This window comes from Sapajus apella, unplaced genomic scaffold (assembly GCF_009761245.1).
Source record: "Sapajus apella isolate SASKATOON/1434 unplaced genomic scaffold, GSC_monkey_1.0 scaffold67, whole genome shotgun sequence".
Classification (NCBI taxonomy): Eukaryota; Metazoa; Chordata; class Mammalia; order Primates; family Cebidae; genus Sapajus; species Sapajus apella.
This window is the reverse complement of record NW_022437007.1, coordinates 1,227,451-1,247,686: the sequence shown is the minus strand read 5'-3', so window position 1 is coordinate 1,247,686 and position 20,236 is coordinate 1,227,451. Positions and strand designations below refer to the sequence as shown.

The 20,236-nt window shown below is 36.6% G+C and overlaps 1 protein-coding gene across 11 annotated transcripts in view; it reads right to left on the bottom strand.

Annotated features, from left to right (window-relative positions):
• MARCHF1 (membrane associated ring-CH-type finger 1) overlaps positions 1 to 20,236 on the bottom strand; it is a 917,917-nt gene that overhangs the window by 155,012 nt on the left and 742,669 nt on the right. For all 11 annotated transcript variants that reach the window (XM_032248639.1, XM_032248650.1, XM_032248640.1 and 8 more), the window contains one exon: positions 16,068 to 16,118. In XM_032248639.1, coding sequence (XP_032104530.1) covers positions 16,068 to 16,118 — 51 coding nt within the window. The remainder of the gene's footprint in view (positions 1 to 16,067; positions 16,119 to 20,236) is intronic.

Here is a 20,236-nt window from a genome sequence, read left to right as displayed (position 1 = left end):
TCAACTCCCTGCCCCACGCTGTCCCTTCCCTAGCTCCCTCCAACAGACTGCAGTGTGTGATGCTCCCCTCCCTGTGTCCATGTGTTCTCATTGTTCAATACCTGCCTATGCGTGAGAACATGCAGTGTTTGATTTTCTTAAACACGTGACAAGTTTACAATGCCTCATTTTATTAAGCTCCATTTTAATTATCCCATTCCCCTTCTTAAGGAACCCAAATGGTTTACTATTGTCTAGCAAAATAAATCTCCCAAATCTTTTCTTAATACCACTACATTAATCCTCCAATTATTTATTTCGATTTTTATTTTTTTAGACAGAGTCTTACTCTGTCACCCAAGCTGGAGTGCAGTAGTGCAAACTCTGCTTACTGCAACCTCTGCCTCCTGGGATCAAGCAATTCTCATGTCTCAGCCTCTCAAGTAGCTGGGATTACAGGCATCCGCCACCACCCTGGGCTAATTTTTGTATTTTAGTGGAGATGGGGTTTCACCATGTTGGCCATGCTGGACTCAAACTCTTGACCTCAGATGATCCACCTGCCTCAGCCTCCCAAGGTGCTGGGATTACAGGAGTGAGCCACCACACCTGGCCAATTCTCCAATTATTTTTGAAATCACTCCCCTTTTCTTTGATCGTATTGGTCCTACCTAATCTGTGATGCCTATTTACACTTCTGTGTGTGTCACATGGAAGAAAAGTCAGAGGATTGTGGAGGTGGTTTGGCATGTTGAACTGTGGACAAATAACTCTTGGAGTATAGCACCTAAATATGCGGGTTCTTCCACTAACTTGTTTTGGGACTGAGGGTAAATTACTTAATGTAAGTCTCAGTTTTATAGTCTTCAAATTGTAAATCTGTCTAAAAGGGTTCCTGTCGGGTTTAGTGATAACATGTATATAGTACCTACTGGAGTGCTTAACACATAGTAAGTGCTTAATAAATGATATATAGCAGATGCTTATTGAGTGATCTTATTAATATTAATAAGACATAATAGAGTTCTAAACTCCATAAATTTAAAATCCAATCTTTTGTTGTGTTAATAACAAAATAATTTCTAATATCAAATAATGTTTTTAAACCTCAGATGTAATAAAAAGTAATTTTATTATGCATTGAGCAGCAAACAAAGCTTCTTGTTACACTTGGGCAGAAAAAGATCTATCTACAAATGATATGTTGCTCTGTTTCTTCATTTGGATTCACATGGGAGTGAATAAACATAATAGGGAATCAGTTAAATGGAAAGTTGGATGGATGGACTGAATTTCTGTTTTTAGGTTTGAAGAGGTTTAATTAACCATTGAAAGTAATGGCAAAACCCACAATTACTTTTGCACCAACCTAATAACATTTTTCTTCGACTTTTCTTTACCTTAAATATATAATTACTAAACTATCTTTATCATAAGTTCTAACTTTTTTTTTTTTGTTTATGAGATGGAGTCTCACTCTGTCACCAGGCTGGAGTGCAGTGGCGTGATCTTGGCTCACTGCAACCTCCAACTCCCTGGTTCAAGTGATTCTCCTGCCTCAACCTCCCGAGTAGCTGGGATTACACAATTTTCCAAACACCTTTGAAGAACTTTCATCTCCTAGCTAAAATATTGAGCTCAGTACTTGACAAATAGTATTCAATAAATATTAACTATTATTACCTATGTTATGTATTTTCTATTTTTCCATTAAAAATATAAGTGAAAGAAAAGACTCAAGTGTCATTAAGAAAAATGTTATTTTATACAGTGTAGGGCCATGCAGAAAATTAGTATGCAATTAAAATTAACTTTGTAAAACCTAGAAATATGATAATCAAATGAAATATTTGTAGAGTCATGAAATAATTGCAGTAATTTTTGGTATTTGTAGTCATTTTGTTCTGTCCTCAGAATATGTAAGTTTTTGCAGAACGAATCTCTTCTATTAGAAGTCTCTCCAAGCCATGTAGCATGTACCTTGCAGTGTATAGATTAATGACCTTCCAACTGTTTTTGCACTTTTCAGCAAATGTGTTTATCTAATTTTGTAGCTGGGCAGCCACAAAGAGAAACTTTTGTATTTCATTTTTTCTTACTTTAAACAAAATTATTTTAAAATATTGGAAATATCAAGTTGGAGAATCAAGACAGCACTTAAATATGGAACTGCAATCATCAAGTTACCTGTCTAACCGCACCCCCAAAGTTCAATGTAAATTCCAAGAGGCAAAAAGTCATATTCTTTTAATGCAGCACAAATCAAGTACAAAAGATCTTTGCAAAAAAAGAAATAACTAATTTATTAGGGATTGGTTAACAACATTTTTCTGGCAGATTGAAGGCCTGTGATGAACCAAAAAGTAAGGAATTACTGTATTTTCATTTTCAAAAGATAAAAATAAAGAGCCGTTAAATCTGAGAATTTCAATGTGTTGTGAGGGAGTTATCTTTGTGGGTTCTAAGTACAGTGGATATAGAGTTCCCTTAGTTCATCCTTTTTCTGGTAACAGCAAGAAGGATGCATTCTTATAACTTTCCCTTTCTTATTTCAGTAGAAAGACAATACAAGAAACAACATACATGGTTATTGAATTCCATCTTATATTGGTCTATTTATATGTCACTATTTCTTCATATAGCTTTGGTTGTAAATTTTAATGAAATGAGAATTGAATGAGGGAATACATGATGTGACTCTGCAGTAATTAGTGCCATAGAGATTTGACAATTATCCAGTTAATCTGATCAACAAAGACAGCCCAGTTGGGTAGTTAATGTCTCAAAGTGGACCTATTTGGCCTAGTCAATCCAAATCGACTATGCACATTAATTACATGAACAACACAGCTGCCAACATTATCCTCACTGTAGGACACATGGAAACAGCTCCAAAATAGGGAGTGATAAACCACAAAGGAAACAAATATTGGATGATAGTGATAGCCAAGGAAGTGTATCTGAGAGAAGCAAAAAAGCAGGACTCAATTGTATAAAACAAACAAAAAAGGCTGAAGTTATAAAAAATTAAAATCGATCATTAGTATTTAATAATATGAGATAAAAGGAGATAGAAAGAAGAGATGGTGTAACCCTATGAAAACCATATCAATGTATCATCTTTTGTTTAAATGGATTAAAGATTATTTTAAAAACCTGACTTCTTTGGCTTTTAACAACACAAACATTGCATCTTTAATTTACTTGAGGTATTTGAATTAAAATATGTCCAACCCTTTCACTGATCAATCTTTATCGATGATGGATCTAAATGAGGCTTATTGTCAGAGTTAGAATATCTGGAAAATAAAATTATTTCTTAAAATGATAGGTGAAAATCTCAAAGATACAACCGCCAGGTGAAAATCTCAAAGATACAACCACCAAACTACCATGTTAGATAATATGAATTTAAAGAATATTTGTATGGTTCATTGACCTCACAGATTATTTTTTTAAGATACATCAATTTGGCCTCAGAACAATTTTTCTTGTACTGAGTTTTTAATTGAGAAAATCTAGAAGGAGAAAGTAATAATTGCTAAGAGTATCAATTGACAACATTCATTCCTCTCTGAATACTGTCTACTATCCCACCTTCTAAAACCCTAGAAAACTGTTAATGATGGATAGATAGACTTTGAATGTATTTTCTCATTTCATTAGCAATTCATTATACCGAATTACTTGAGTATCTGCAAAAATTAAAAATAAATGAAATTAAATCAGACTCATTTAAAATAATTTCCTTCCATTGGAAAAGCAACTGCAATTGCAAGGTTGACTTTATTCCTACGAACTCTGGCCTATCACCAGGAGTGTAGACAGCTCAGATCTCTTGACATAATGCCCAGCCAAGTACAGGCTCCCGAAAACCTCAGAAAAGGGGTCAGGCCAACCACTTACTGGGTGAGGACAGGCAGAGCAGGAGTTTAGAGCCAAGATAGTAAGAAACACTGGCAAGGGCAATTGCAGTGTTTGCAATTGCAGTAGTTCTGTGTTTGGTATAATATTACAGATGGTCGGTGGCAAGGAATGAGTTCAATCCCTAGCACCACAAAACCATGTTATTCATTTGCTTTCACAGTTATCATGTAAACCAAATACTGACCCACATTAGCTTTATCGCTGGCCTGGAAAAAAAACTGCCAACATTACCACAATATCACAGTCGCAACAATTAGAGTTATTTCTTTAATTCTCTGGGGGCCAATTTATAGTCAATAGTTTTTAATTTTCATTATTTCTTTTTTTTTTTTTTTTTGAGACAGAGTCTCACTCCCTCACCAGGAGCCAGGCTGGAGTGCAATGGCGCGATCTCATCTCACTGCAACCTCCACCTCTTGGGTTCAAGCAATTCTCCTGCCTCAGCCTCCCAAGTAGCTGGGACTACAGGTGCGCTCCATCACGCCTAGCTAATTTTTTTGTATTTTTAGTAGAGACGGGGTTTCACCATGTTGGCCAGGATGGTCTTGACCTCTTGACCTCGTGATCCACCTGCCTCGGCCTACCAAAGTGCTAGGATTACAGGCGTGAGCCACCGCAGCCGGCCTGTTATTTCTTGTTAAGAAAAAAATTATGCAAGCAAAGCTGAATGGCAAGTATTAGGATGTAAAAACTCAAAAATATTGTCACATATTGTCCAGATTTGGGTTCTTTTTCTAGGTGTACTGAAAATATTTAGGCACCATTCACTTTTTCCTAGAGAGAAGTTTAACATATTTTCTAGAGAAGTAGTGTCTGTCTCATAGAACTTTCTGTGATAACAGAAATATTCTAGAGTGATATTATTCAGTGTGGAAATTACTGAGCACTTGTAGCTACTGCACAACTGAAGAACTGATTTTTAAATTTTATATAATTACAACTAGTTTGAATTTAAATAGCCACCTGTGACTAATGGCTACCCTACTGGATAGTGCAGTTTTGGAGTCAATAACCAACTACTTGTTACTGTAAATTCACCTGCATGGATTGTTTTCCCATCCACTTCCTAAAGCAAATGCTTTATCATCTTGACCTCGGGGACTAGACTCTTGGAGAAAGATTTGTCCCATCACGTCTGGGATGAGTAAGAACTATTCACATCATCTGGCATGTTTAAAAGACTTGAGATTTTAAATTCATGTCATAAGTCTACTCATTTATATTATATTAAAAAAGGAAATTACAAAAAATATTAAAGTACCCTATCAAAGGGTTTAACTTAAATTAAAATGGCCCATTTTATATGTCGAGATTGCCCTTGCCAGTGTTTCTTACTATCTTGGCTCTAAACTCCTGCTCTGCCTGTCCTCACCCAGTAAGTGGTTGGCCTGACCCCTTTTCTGAGGTTTTTGGGAGCCTGTACTTGGCTTGGCATTGTGTCAAGTGATCTGAGCTGTCTACACTCCTGGTGATAGGCCAGAGTTCTTCAGCGAAGGAGAAACAGAGCATGAAGACTACATGCCAACGGAAATCCCATGTTCCATTGTGTTTGATTTGTGAGCCAATCTGCAGCCTCATTTCTGAATTTCAGCTCCACAAATGTAGTCTTTCTTAACAGAAAGTATTTCCAATTAAAATTGCTTTCACCCTGTACTTCCCTAAAAAGAAAAAAAAAAAAAAAGAGTCTTCCTCTTCTTAAGGGCTGTTCACAGTGGCAATAGACTGCAAACTGATTAAACACTGAAAGGAGACTATATTAGTCTGTTACAGCGCTGGAGGGGATAAAATGTTATTGATCCTAGCTTCTTCGTGGACATTCTCTTCAGGGTTTTACTCACTGACAACAGTTAAAGGTGGAGTTAAAAGAAGTCCTTAGAAACCATGAAGTCAAATGTAGTTGTTTGAGAGGTGGGGCCCTTCCTCACCAGCCATCCAAACACTGTTCACGTAAAAGTACATTAAAAAGTGCTTCCAATTCTTCCAGTTACTGAAAAGCTGAAGAAACAAAATGTGGACTAATGCTGAAAGAAACCAGAAAATAAATAAAGATTACAGAATTTAAGGACCACATTACTGAAGAAAAAAAGGAGGGAATATATTTTATACCCTTCCGTACCTATCACTGCCAGAATACAACATGAAGCCTCAGACGTAATTTAACAGGCTAACCAAAGCTAGCTAGAATGGGAACAGACTGCTTGACTTGCTAGGCTGCAGTCACAAGAAGCTCAAAGTGCTAGGCAGCAATCAAAGATTTAGGTTTACTAGGACTCTTATTTTGTTCTTATTTGGGAGTGTTACATCTCCTTCTGTGAACCAGAAGTTATAAACCTGCAGAGCCCAAAGTGCTGGCTGTAGGAAGCACAAATTCCCCAAGGGGACAACTGGGAGTGATGATAAACAGGATAACTTTTACCTGTTAGTTCTTGGGCCCAAGTATTACGGGTATATAAGGCAAAGCACCATGGAGCTAAATCCCACAGGATTCAAAAAATACGCCGCATCCTGTGGGATTTGGTTCTGTTTTCCCAGGGTGTCTTTTCCAAGCTGATGCCTCTCATGTATCTTCAAAAGGCTGTAGACTTGCTGTATCAGGCTGGCAGCATTGGGCTGGTAGGGTATGCACTAATCCCACTAAATGTACATTAAATATTATGTATTTTATTGTGAATATACATCATATATTTACTGCCTCACCATTTTTGGGCTGTAAAGTGAATCCCTGAATTAGAGACCATGTTAGGCAGAATCCTGTCCCATGTTAGTAGATTAGATACTGAGACCTCAGATGTTGGTGCTGGATGACAGCATGAGAAAATTCTGCTACATAACGGTGACAGCAGAAATACATAGGTCCCTCAAGTGATATACTAGGACACCTCTCTCCCTCTCACTAGTTTGGCTGTAAATGGGCAAATATAGCAATTACGGCCTGATAAGGGAATGGCACCCCGGGACTCAGATTTCTCAGGAAAGCTATCCAGAACAGCATAAGTGCTGAAAAAAGGTGAAAGGAATCTAAAATGAATGAGGGTGAAGACATGGTGAGTATCAGTTATGACCTGTGAACCAAATGCATCAATGAGGGCTATGTTTCCTTCCACTTAACCTCTTAAAAGTTTCCTACAAAGTGTAACCAGCCAAAATTCTGGAGAAGCTATGTTGAGGTGAAACAAACTTAATGTGATACTTAAGTGGATCTCAGTGGTCCAAGCAGTCATCAACAGTGGAGGCTTTTCCCCCACACAGATCTTTGCTACAGACCAGTGTCCCCCATTACCCAGCTGCTGGGTGGCTGATGATCATAGCTACTCTCTTCTCTGGAGAATCACCTTTGGCCAAACAGGAACTTTCTCAGCCAAAATCTATAGACTCTTCTACCTCTATAGGCCAATAGTTGTTTGACAGACATGGGAAGACTGACCCCTTTTCCTCAAAATAGGATTAACATGCGGTGCAATCTGTCTGGCAGAGGTTCTCTACGGGATCAGCTGAAGCTTGTGTGTATTGGTAACATGTTCATGGATTGGCATGGCCCAATCTGCTTATAAGTCCGCAGATCCCTTGTTAAGAACTTATGTATTGTAAGTTAACAAAACAAAGCAGGCTCCATTCATTCATTCGATGTGTATTTGTTGAGTGTGTCCTACTTCTCAGTCACTTTTCTGGGGTTGAGGAAGGAGCATTGAATGAAGAAATAGTTATTACCCTCCTAGAGGTTAAGCCAATTAAAATATATATAATATTGCAGATTATGATAAAATTCTTAAACAAAAATAAGTAGGAAAGGAGATAGGTCCTCACTGATAAAGTGATATTTGAATAGAAACATAACAACAACAAGGAGGCCAATCATGGTGCTGTGTGGGGAATGAGCATTCTGGGTAGCAGGAGCAGGAAGGGCAAATGCCATGAAAACAAAACCTAGCCTTGAGGAATGACAGGAAGTCAGTGTGTCTGGAGCCCAGTGACTGAGAGGAAGAATGAGAAGAAATAAAATTAGAGAGATGCTGCAGGGCTGGATTATGGCTCCTTGGCCCATGAAGGAATTTAGGTTTTATTTTGAGTAATATAGAAAACCGTTAGAGGTTTTGAACAGCAGCAAGACATTACCTGATATTTGGAAGGAATCATTTTGGCTGTTGTATGAAAAACAGGCTTAGAAATAAATATAAGGATGATTGTTTCCACCATGTCACCATTCAGCTTCTCAGTCTATTCCCTGCAGAAATCTTGCAGGTCAGGCAAATGACAATGGACCATGGCAAACGGAACCAAGTGGAAGCACTAACTGAAGCTGTTGTGTGCTGCATGTAATGTCTTTACTCGAGAAGAACAACACACTATCTGGCTTGTGGTATGAGGCTGTTAATCTAGTAATGTGTTCTTTAGAATACGTGTCATAAATGTGGACCAAAAGCAGTTTGTATTCATCTGGCATGGACATTAATATATGACCATGATCCTGCTCCAGGGATATTTTACAAAATAAACTGGAGGTAAACTCAAATGTCTAGCAGCTGTCAATTATTAAAAGAGCCCATTGTATTGATGATATCATCAAGTACAATAAGGACTAATAAGCAGGAAGCGCCAATATTCTGAATGCTTTGTTAGGATACCTGTGTCCCAGAGAATAGGGAAAAAATGTACATATCTTCAGGAGCTGGACAACTCAGTGAAATTTTTAGAAATTCCGTTGGCTAATGCATGCTAGTGCATTCCTTCTGGAGTTAAGACCAAATTTTGCATTTCAGTTACTATCAAGAAAGACCCAGAGTGTTTGATAGAAATCTTTGAATTTTAAACACAGCATAAACCACATTTTGGAATGATACCCCATTATCAGATTACTCAGAAAGCTGCAGTTTTGAGTGGGGCCTTGAATGATAGAAGGTTCTGCAGCAATTTCAGCTGCAATACAAGCAACCATGATGTTGAGAGAGCAATAATAAGTGGCAATACTACTAGAGGTACCATGATAAATAAAAATGTAATGCGGGCTCTCTGTCAAGCTTCAGATGGAGAACTGCAGTGAAAACCCTGGTGTTCTGGATCAAGGCCATACTATTGCAGCAGAGTTCTTTTACCACTCAGGAAGCAGCTCTTGACAAGCTGCCTGGCCGTAGAAAGACTGAAGGCCTTACTATGGACATCAGCAGACCATGTGACTGGAACTATCCCTCATGTGCTTAATAACACATGTTACATTATCCAGAAGGCAGAGCAGCAATTTATTGAATAATGGAATTTATTCATTTTAAGAAAGTAGGGTTGCTGCGACTTGAGTAAGCAAGACATATTTTGAAATTTTCCACAGTTGCATATTTTCATTAACCTACACCCAGGTTTAATTTTAAATAAGTGATTATAGCCACTACAGCATGATAAGGCTCAAAGGTCAGAGACACGTCACCAGCAAGCCACTTAGACTAACAGAAGTGATCATCAAGAATGAGGAATATTTGGAATGAGTCAGAAGAAGGATATGATGAATCTGTTATAACCTGGCAGCTGTAGTCATGAGAGCTCATTCTGCTAATCCATGTCTTTTAGTCTCTCCTCAGAAATGGTGGCCAATCATCATCAATACAAATCCATGACAGGATGGAATGAGTTCATACGGATCTGGGCGGCTCAAAGGATGGATGATAGCAGGTGCTGTGGGTATTCCACCTAAATCCCTTTGGGTCCCTCTCACCGGTTCAAGTACACATCTCCTTTGGCTTCTGGGTGCTTTTGTTTCTAAAGTCCTACTACTGTAGTTCTTTTTGGAAACCAGCCCTTTGGCTTCTTGGACAGTTTACCCACATGAAAAGAGAATCAAAGTGGTTGGGAGTTTTTATCTCCCTGAATGACTCTGAGCCAATGAATGGCAAATACTAGAGGATGAAAGCCTAGGTCCCTTCCTCAAGAGGGGACAAAGTGAAGTGCATTTTATATTCCAGCATCCCCATGCAGGAGCAGGGAACTTCTGATTTCTTTCTCTTCTCTGTGTTGCCTTTCTGATGTCTTCTCCTAGGAATATTCTCATAGTGAATCATTGAAAAAAATTCTCATCTCAGGATCTGCTGTGAGAAACCTGACCTAAGACAGATTCCTGTTACACATTTATGTGGGAAATTTGATCAGCATTTTGAGTCTGGAATTCATGGCAGAGATCTGAGCTAAAGATATCTACTTGATAGTTGTTGGCCTATGGATTATATATAAAGTTATGAGGCTAAATGAGATCGCCCAAGGAGTGAGTGTATACAAAGAATATGCCTCAGGACGTAAGAAGGTCTCAGAATTTCTCATCTTCTCCCACCCAGCCTTTAATAATTAAAATAAATTTACATCCATTTCCTCAACTTTGGTCTCAAGACAGACCTCAACTCAGGCTCACTGAAAGTTCTCTAATTAGTCCACCCCATTTCTGGTTATTTCCGAATTATATGGCCTACTGTACTTCATCAACCTATCAAATTACCCTCTAAATGTATGTAGTCTGAGGGGATAGATGATTTATAGGTCCATTGTGTAGGCAAACCAAAATGGATCTCTCAATAAATCAGAACATTAAACACCTGTTTAGAGGTGTAACACTTGGCTCAGGCTTTCAGTTGAAAAGAATTCTCAGTATGTTTTACGTATATGAAACACTTTCACCTTGACCTTGCTGGAAAATACTTTGGGATCTTAAAGGCAAATCTGGAAAAACATGGAGAGATGAAAATTTACAGAAGCAAAATTAAAGTATATATTTGATCAGAAGAAAACACCTAGTTAAAATGCTGTGATCCATATAATACATTGCACACAGTACACCATCAAAAAATATTTGTTGAGTAAATTGTACTGACTGTCCCAGACATCTTTATTTATTTCAGAATTAACTGGTGTGCACATTTTATAAACTTTACCTTAACATTTTATAAGATATTTTAAGGTAGAGACTAACTGAAGAATTGAAATGAATCCCTGTCACTTAAATGAAATCTAGGGAATGTAATAGGAAATGAAGGAAACTAACTGAAATATCGTTTGTCAAGCTAGTGGCTTTTGAATTTCTTCTCATAAACAGATTAGATTTTGTGAGCTGCTTCCTACACACACCAAAAAGCATAGGATTTTTTTAAAAGAAAATTCTGTTGACTTGAATTGAAAGTACAAGTTGTTCTCTCCTTTTGACGGTTTGCTTTTGAAAAGTTTTCTTGTGAGAAACATTTTATGCTGTTGCTAGTTAAATGTAATGATGCTTCACCCTTGAAGAAATAAAAGGCCAGATTTGGCTGACTTTTCTTCTTGAGGAATCTATTTTTGAGTAATATGTGTGTTAAAATGCAGTAACAAGCACTAATATAAAAAATATTAAAAATTAAGTGATGGATAAATGAATGCTACTTTTTTCACATCCAAGATATTTTCATAATCTCACATTTACTGTATTAAACCTATACAGCTTCTCTGTAGCTTTTGGATCAACTTTCAACTTTAATATATCCAAGGCATACCAGCCTTACTTGAATTAAAAATAAAAGAGAAAGAAAGAATCATAGGTGTAACTGTCTTGTATTTACTAAGACAAACTAGAAATATGAAATACTAAGAAAGTAAATGTTGCAAGGACCAGAAAACTCAAAGTATAATTGCTGTTGAATAATATAGTGTACAAAGATCCAGAGGTAAAAACTTAGGAGATATCATTTTTAATGTTCACTAAAAATTGCACATTTATTATTTATCCCATGTTTGGAAATTTTTTACTTTCACAATGGCAAGACCATGTTTATAAGGAACAATCCTGAATGGCAAAAATAATAATGTTCCATTTTATACATACTCGCTAAGAAAAGTCTGAAGGACCTTGATGGGTTCTAGATCGATTTCTCTGTTTCTAAGCCAGATCACACTTGAATGACTATTGTTGAGCTCTGTCTTATGAGCTTCCCCGGGAGGTGACATTTCTTCACATGTGTTGTCAAGCTTACTGAGCTTGACAATGTCACATAGATTGAGGCTGTTGACTTGAATGACTAAAGATAATTCATTCTATTATTTAAAGTTTCATCTCAAAAACCCTTACAAAGTATTTTATGTAACTTCTTCCTTATAATCTATGTTTTCTAGGTTCCCTGCCTTGGACTTATAACCCTTTAACAGCCTTCCCCTACAGCTGATCAATTAACACCCATTCTTCAAGTGTCTATTTACATAACATTCTCCTAAGAAACCTTCTCTGCTGCTACCCTGTCCCAATTAGTTGGAAGTGATGGCTTTCCGAATTCCCATAGGCTGCGTCTATACTTCTTATTTAGGTAGCATATCAGGGGTTCCACCCACCACGCCCAGGTTCAGACTTTCTGGGAGAACTCATGACAGCATCTATCCATACTTATGGCTATGATTTATTACTAAGAAAGGATACAAGGCAAAATCAGCAAAGGGAAAAGGCACAGCGAGTGATGGAGTGAAGTCCAGAGGAAACTAGCAGCAAGCTTCCAAAAATTCATCCCAGTGGGTGTACTGGAATGTGTTCAATGACTTTGATGACACATGTGAAGAATGTTGCCACCAGGGCGGCTCATAAGAGACTCAGTACTCAAAGTTATTACTGGGGGCTGAGTGTGTAGGCAACCACATGTGCCAAGACTCCAGACTCCCAGAAGGAAGGCATGTGCTTAGGATAGCTATGTTGTTTGCAGTTCAGGCACAGCGAATCATTCTTAACAGGTAGGGTGAAGCACTACCTACGGAATCTGTTTCCAGATGTCAGCCAAGGGTAATTTTGCCTCAGGCTTTTCTCAGAATAGGAGTCTTAGGTCTGTTATGTTAACAATTCTATGCACTATTAGTTATACAATTTCATTGTAAGCTCACTGAAAACTGGGGAAGGAAATTTTTGTATTTTTACTCCATAATTCCCAGTATAGAGCAAGATTTTTGATATGTGGCACTCAACAAATATTGCCGATGAGAAAGTTTGATTCATTAAATAACTGCAAGAAATAGGCAGAAAAGCAGACTTAGAAATACAAAGGACAGTTTTTCCATTCCATTATGCATGGAGTCCTCTGTACTGTCTGTGATTTTCCTGTGTCTAAGGACAGAAGATAGCATAAGCAGATAAAAAGTAAAACACCCATTGTGAATAATACTATTACTGACATAAGACAATTTATTATCATCAAATATATGTACACTTTTTTTGGAAATAGAAATATGCAATTTTTTTCAGGAAAATAACCTCAGATCACTAACATCTTCCTTAAGCCTGCCTACTCTGCATTTTATTATTATACCTATAAAACATTGCATATATTATAGACCACGTCTCCAATTTACTTACTTCAAAAGATATTTACTGAGCACTTGTTTGAAGCTGTCACTGATATAGAAATATTAAGAACTCCATAATAAAAATAGGTAATACACAGGTCAAACACTGTTCTAAGCACTACTGTAAGAGGTAGATCCTAATATATATATGCTCCTTTTACAGAAAAAGTTATTAGGGATGTTAAATAACCTTCCTAAGATTCCTAAGAGTTACTCCGCTATCCATCCAATCACTCCATTGTACTGATTCTCATACCCTAGAAATGCTCAGTCTTCAACATAAAAAATTATTTTGACAAAATTAAGGAAAAAAAATCTTTGCTCCAATGTTAAAGTTTTCTTCTCCAATACTTTCCAAATTAAAGAACCTAAGTATTTCTAGATTTGGCCATTTCATGATTGATAGATTATGTAGTCAATAAATAATTTTTCACTTATCAATTTATGAAAAAGTAGTGAGGACTCAACAACATATTAACATTGTGACTCATTCTGAACATAATCGGAAAGTTAAATTGGTTTAAATAGGTAAATTCATGTGCACTGAAATCTGTTTATTCCTACCACTGTCTGATGGTGGCGTTTTTGTGGTACAGTTGAAGTGATGTTTAAGAATAGAGTTTTTCATTTCTTTCTGAATAGGATACATTTTTGTAATTAATTGTCTCCCACACAGAAGTACAATTGATACATACCAAACCCTGAAGAAGAACTCATAGAAGGGAAAATATACTCTTGATTTTTCTATTTCTTAAAACATAAAAGACTAAAACACTATAAACAAGCTGCATTAAGTAAAAGTCAAAGAGTAGTTTAGAAATGCAGATATAATTTCACCCCTGGATCATGAAACAGTATTTGGTCTAACAAAGGCATTGTCAGTACTGTTTACAAGTTTTTAGGTCTTTACGGATTCAACATTAGTATTCAAGTTGAGGAAGATGACAGAGTTCTGCGGTTGTGGGCAAGGCTTTTCATTGTGAAACTAGGGTGATAGACATTTGAAAGGCATTATTTTATTTATAACCACTTAAGGAAACCTCCTTCAGGTGACTGATATTATCGTCATCCCTATGTCATAAAGGAGGCAACTGTGTCTCAGGAAGGTAAAGTGAACATCTCAGGGTCATGAGAGTAGGAAGTGACAGAGTGGTGACTTACACTCAGATCCTTACTCTTCAGAGTTAGTGCTCTTAACCAGTAGGCCTCATTGCCTCTCAAATATCTCTGAAGGGACATAGATTTGAATACAATTAGAAATGTTCAGTACCAAGCACTGAGGTACAATTCTCTATGTGTCCCTCACATCTCTGCATGTCTTGCAAGCAAACACATTGACTGATATTAGACTATCCTAAAGAGTGTTAGTATAGCGGATGTGTTGCAAGACAGAGATATAGTTTTCCCATGGAGGAATGGGCAGGAATGTTTATTCTTATAAAAATACTAGAGTCTGCTCCTATAAACATCCCAGTGTGTGTGCAGATGTCATCTGGCCATTGGCATTTCCTGAAAAAACTGGGCTTTGGAAACCAGCATAAGATAATGTTGGTACTGTGGTCACAACTTTTTTCTTAATGAGTTGTAAAACCTTTTGTTTCTGAAAACAGAAGAGAAGAAAACAACTTCTCTAAATTGGAAGTTGACCTACTTTCTGTAATGCCTGAAGATTATTACTATTTTGGGGATCCTCTTGAAAGAAAGTAATATAAAATTACAAATACGAAGTTAATTTCAGGAATGTGGAAAGGTCCCGGCAAGTGGGAAGCCCTGAAATTGAAGCTCTAATCATGACAAATCCATCTTGCTTCTAATTATATTTTTGAAAGTCATTTTTTTCCATTTTGACAAATGACTCTAAATTACTTTTCACTTCCCAAGCACCAGGTGTATATATCACATGGTGACTCATTTTAAAGAATAGTCCTTACATTTTGTCTTTTAGGCAACATAAAATCTAGAGTATGTCTCTCAAACGATAATCTTTTCAACACTCTGGTGTGCTATTTAGATTTATATACGATCTAGGGAATATTTTGTTTTGTCGTCCACCAACTCTACAAACTAAACATGACCAAACTGATGTTTTTATTAAATTGATTTCTAAAACTTGCCTTGGTGACCAAGATAGGTAAATCCCAATAGAGTTCAGCTCAAATGCCAGAAAAATTAAATTCACGAGAATTATACCATCAATGTTGATATAGTTTCAACTTGGATATATGGCAGATTTATGGTGTTTGAAACGAGAGAAAGAACATACTTTACATGATACTATTTGAGTAGCAAATTGCCCAGTCATGGTGGCTCACACCTGTAATCCCAGTACTTTGGGAGGCCGAGGTGGGCAGATCACTTGAGCTCAGGAGTTTAAGACCACCGTGGCTAACATGGTGAAACATCATCTCTACTAAAAATGCAAAAATTAACGGTGTGGTTGTGGGCAACTGTAATCCCAGCTATTCAGGTGGCTGAGGCAGAAGAGTTGCTTGAACCTGAGAGGTGGAGGTTGCAGTGAGCCAAGATCTCACCATTGCACTCCAGCCTGGGCAACAGAGTGAGACTCTGTCTCAAAAAAGAAAAAAAAAAAAAAAAAAAAAGAAAGTAGCAAATTACCTCTTACACACAACATGGAAAAAGAAAAAAAATAGCCTAACTTATTTCTTGTGTAAAATCATGTCTTTTTATTATGGTAAAATCTTAAAGTAGTTAAAACCATGAACAAGTCACATTTGTGTTCTCCTCGCAGATAACAATTATAGGTTAAGCGTTATAAACATTTATGTGAACTCATGAAGCATAGAATTAAACAAACAAGAAAATGAGTACATTTCACCTACTTTTGAAATGTTACTTGATCGACTTGCAGATCGCCCTGGGGATTTTTCATTCTGAAAAAATAAAATTAGAAAGATTGATTAAAAGTAGGTATGGCACTTTCACCATACTGTACCACGGAGGAGAGAAACCACAGCACAGGGAAAGTTGTGAACGCTTTCCATATTGTTTTGACTAATAGGCATACTAATTGCTTATACAGAATGTTTTTCTTTTATGAAATTATATTTATCTGATACCAATTAGTGTACTTTAAAAAATACTTCAATTAACGTCTGACTATTAATCAGGTTAGAAGTGGTATTTGTTCCCAGGAAATAATTATTTCTCTAGAAAAAATTATGAAATTCTTTGAAACTAAAATTAGACAGCAAAAGTGTAATCTACTACTTCCCCTTTTACCCTTGCAACTAGGAAATTGTGAATAAATTCTGGTTTTCAGTATCATTAAATATCCTGTGCTGGGTATGTGGTATCTACATCTACTTTGTATTCTTCTAAAATGCATTTTATTTATTATTTTTGTTATTTTTACATACTTCAAAATTAAAACATTTGCTTTTTAAAAGTTAAGATGCTTCTGATTATATATTTTTAAATTAAAACTTAAAAATTTTGTAAATATTTATATCCTCAGTTCTTTCCTCTTAAAGAATTTTTTATTTAGTGGAAAAGAGACATGAAAGAAGCTTTTGAATAAATGTTTTTTAAAAGGTCAGACAATTTTAAAGTAGAAATAAACCTTAAGTAGTTGGGCCCTCTCGTTTAAAGCCCAGAGACATTGTGCTCCTGAAAATTATATAGCTGCTTTTATACTCTGCCAATTATGTGCCGGTGGGTAATCAACTGGAAAAATCAGTTTATAAGCATTATGCATTTTACATGTAGAAAGAGATCAAAGATAAATTTACACCTCTCCTTCTGTAGAGAAAATGTTGCTGGAAGAATCAATTCTGAATACTAAAACTTTATAAAGGATCTGAAATGACATTGCCATTGAAATAATTTTCCTGTGTAAGAATTTTTTTTTTTGAACTTCTGGACTCAGCCCCATAGTGGGCCCGAGTAGGCAACTGCAATGCATTTTGACAGAGGTCATTTTTGAGAACTACGTTGTTATAACAACCCGTGGGGCTGAAATTGCCCCACGATGACTACTTGAGACAGATTTAGAAACACAGTGATAACAGGATATGGCAGATGTGTTATTGCAGAAAAACAGTGGCTGCATTCACTGCAAACTGTCACTGTGTCATGCGCAGGCTTACAAATATTCCAGCTGAACAATACTTTTTTCTTTACATGCAACATCCATCTCATACAACCACTGATGTCACTGCGGAGCATGTTATTACAGACCGAGATGAGTCACAACGATATGGTTAGTTACACCTCATAACAGCCCCATGCTCCAGCTGGAGATTAACGTGTATGCTACCGCAGACATTTCTTCCTGATTAGATCCACTGGTGATGGAGAGAGGCACTTTTCTACTGACATCCCAACTCCCCTTCTAGAGACTATAAAACAAAATCAATCCATCTTTCCTTCTCAGTGAAATTTAGGATTTTGACACATTATTGTGTAGGACAGAGTCACATAATATAATAGGCTTTGGGAGAGACTGGTAGCAGTGGTTTTTTTTTAAATGTTTTCTATATTTACATGATATTTGACAACATGATTAAGAACTAGAAAGGTGCTGCCACAGGAATCAAGCAAAATAAGAAATTTAATTTTGCATAGGATTATTTAATTTTTCAAACTATATGGGACTTCGTGGTGTTTTGAGATAAAACAAGAAAGGCCAGACTCACTTTACAATTGTGTGAGTTTACCATAGAGTTATAACAAGAATATCATTTTCACACTCTCTACCAGCATCCACCAATTGAATGGGGGAAAAGCATCTGCTTGATTATTTAGTACTTCAAAGGATCTTTTAACTTGAAATGGATTGGCTTTATTTTCTCGAATTAGAAGGTCATGCATTGAAATAAACAAACTTAGGCAAAGGTTAACATTTTTGCCATCGCTAAGTTCTCTATTGTTTCTATACCAGTACATGGAAAAGGAAGGAGCATCAGAAAATCTAACATGTGGGAGCAGCGTGGTGTACACTATGCTGTGCTGGCAGTGAAGGAAAGTGAGAGACTGCCTTGCGATGAGAGCTCTGGTGAGGAGTACACTGTTTGACATTCCAGGACTTCAATTTCCTCATTGTAAAATGGGTAAAGATAATATCTTGGAAATCTGTGTAAGGATCAAATGAGTTATAGATGAAAACATTTTATAAACTGTGAAGTTATGATATTTCCATTATAATCCACAGGTATAAGAAACACTGAAATAGCTTTCTTTAAAAATAATGATGATCATTAGGTCACTATACTTTTTTTTTTATATAAACATCTTAGTTCCTATATCTTGCAATTCTGCCTTTGATTTAAATTGTAAGGCGGGCAGGGTCTTCACACCTGGAGCAGCTTTCTCCAAAACAAAGTTGATTGACAGACTCACCAAACATGGTATTGAGTTTAGTGTCATTAGCAGCTCTGAAGTCTAAACATTTGAAGGATTAACTGAAGTCATAAAGTCCACGAATTAACAGCTTCTCTATTTGATATCTGAAATTATTCTATAAGCCTCTCTAACTATATGTGGAAACGTTTGTCAAATCTAAAATATTAAAAGCAGGAAATTGTCCTAGCTTACGCTAAAAAAGAAAAAAAAATTAAATATACACATACAATTTAAAAATTAAAAATGAAATCATTTCTGTCCAGGGGGATTAAGAAAGCTGATTTGTCTTGCTTTTGAAGCAAAGCACCTGAAGCACTTTCTCTCTTGGAAAACTTCCAAAGCAATCTGTCCAATTTGCTACTAATTAATTGGGTGGCTTGTCCCATTATTATTGCAATGACATATCTTCTTTGCAGAGTAGTCAATATGGTTGTCATACCTCATTACAGTCAGTTAAACTACTTTACCTTAGATTAAACATAAGCTGTCTCAGAATCTAACATAACTTACTGGCACCCAAATTATAGTGGCCTTGTAAGTCAATAAAAGTTGGGAGCAACAAGAGTTCCTAACAAGCCTGCAAGGAATGTATGGGATCATTAAGCAGTAATGTTGGATTTTAGCAAGTCATCTACAGTATGCGGACAGAGAGAGAGACTTCCAGTTTTGTAAGTCTATTTTAGTATTTTCAAGAAGTTTCTAATTTTTGGTTGGCTATAAAGGTGTCTGATATCGATAGTTTAGTTTTGGGATTATTATTATTTTTCAAAGTCAATCTTACTAAACATGATTGGATTCTTTTTACTAGCGAGGAAAAATGATTACCAAATGAGGCAATTATTACCAAGTTTTGTTTTAATATATTTTTAATGTTATACACTAAGGAAAGTGACACAGTCCTTTTAAAACAAAGTGGTCTGTCCTAAAGAATATGTACCATGACCGGACAGGTATGAATCTACATATAAATTTTTTGTGTACTATGTCATTGGCTGAGGGACATAATAAAGCTTAAAAAAGTGTTTTTTTTTTTTTCTTTTTTTTCTTTAATGTAACCTGAAAAAAACCCTAAATATTCCTGCAGGAAGAAACCAGTCTAAGACATTCTTACAAAGACCACTAATATGATATTATTCTGTAGTTTTATTTACCCCCTTTTTCAGGTTAAAAATCCTTCAAAAGTATTTTAAAGGAGAAAAATCCTTTAAAAGTATTTTAGGGCCGGGCGCGGTGGCTCACGCCTGTAATCCCAGCACTTTGGGAGGCTGAAGCGGGTGGATCACGAGGTCAAGAGATCGAGACCATCCTGGTCAACATGGTGAAACCCCGTCTCTACTAAAAATGAAAAAATTAGCTGGGCATGGTGGCGCGTGCCTGTAATCCCAGCTACTCAGGAGGCTGAGGCAGGAGAATTGCCTGAACCCAGGAGGGGAGGTTGCGGGGAGCCGGGATCGCGCCATTGCCCCCCCACCCGGGTAAAAAAAACCAAACCCCTTTCAAAAAAAAAAAAAAAAGTATTTTAAAGGAGAAAATAAGGTAATTTGGATGGTCATCTGAAAAATTTTAAGTAGACAGTAGAGCAATTTTTACTAGGGTAATTATAACTTGGAATAGAAGAAAAGCCTTAAACAATGTCAGTTGTAAATAA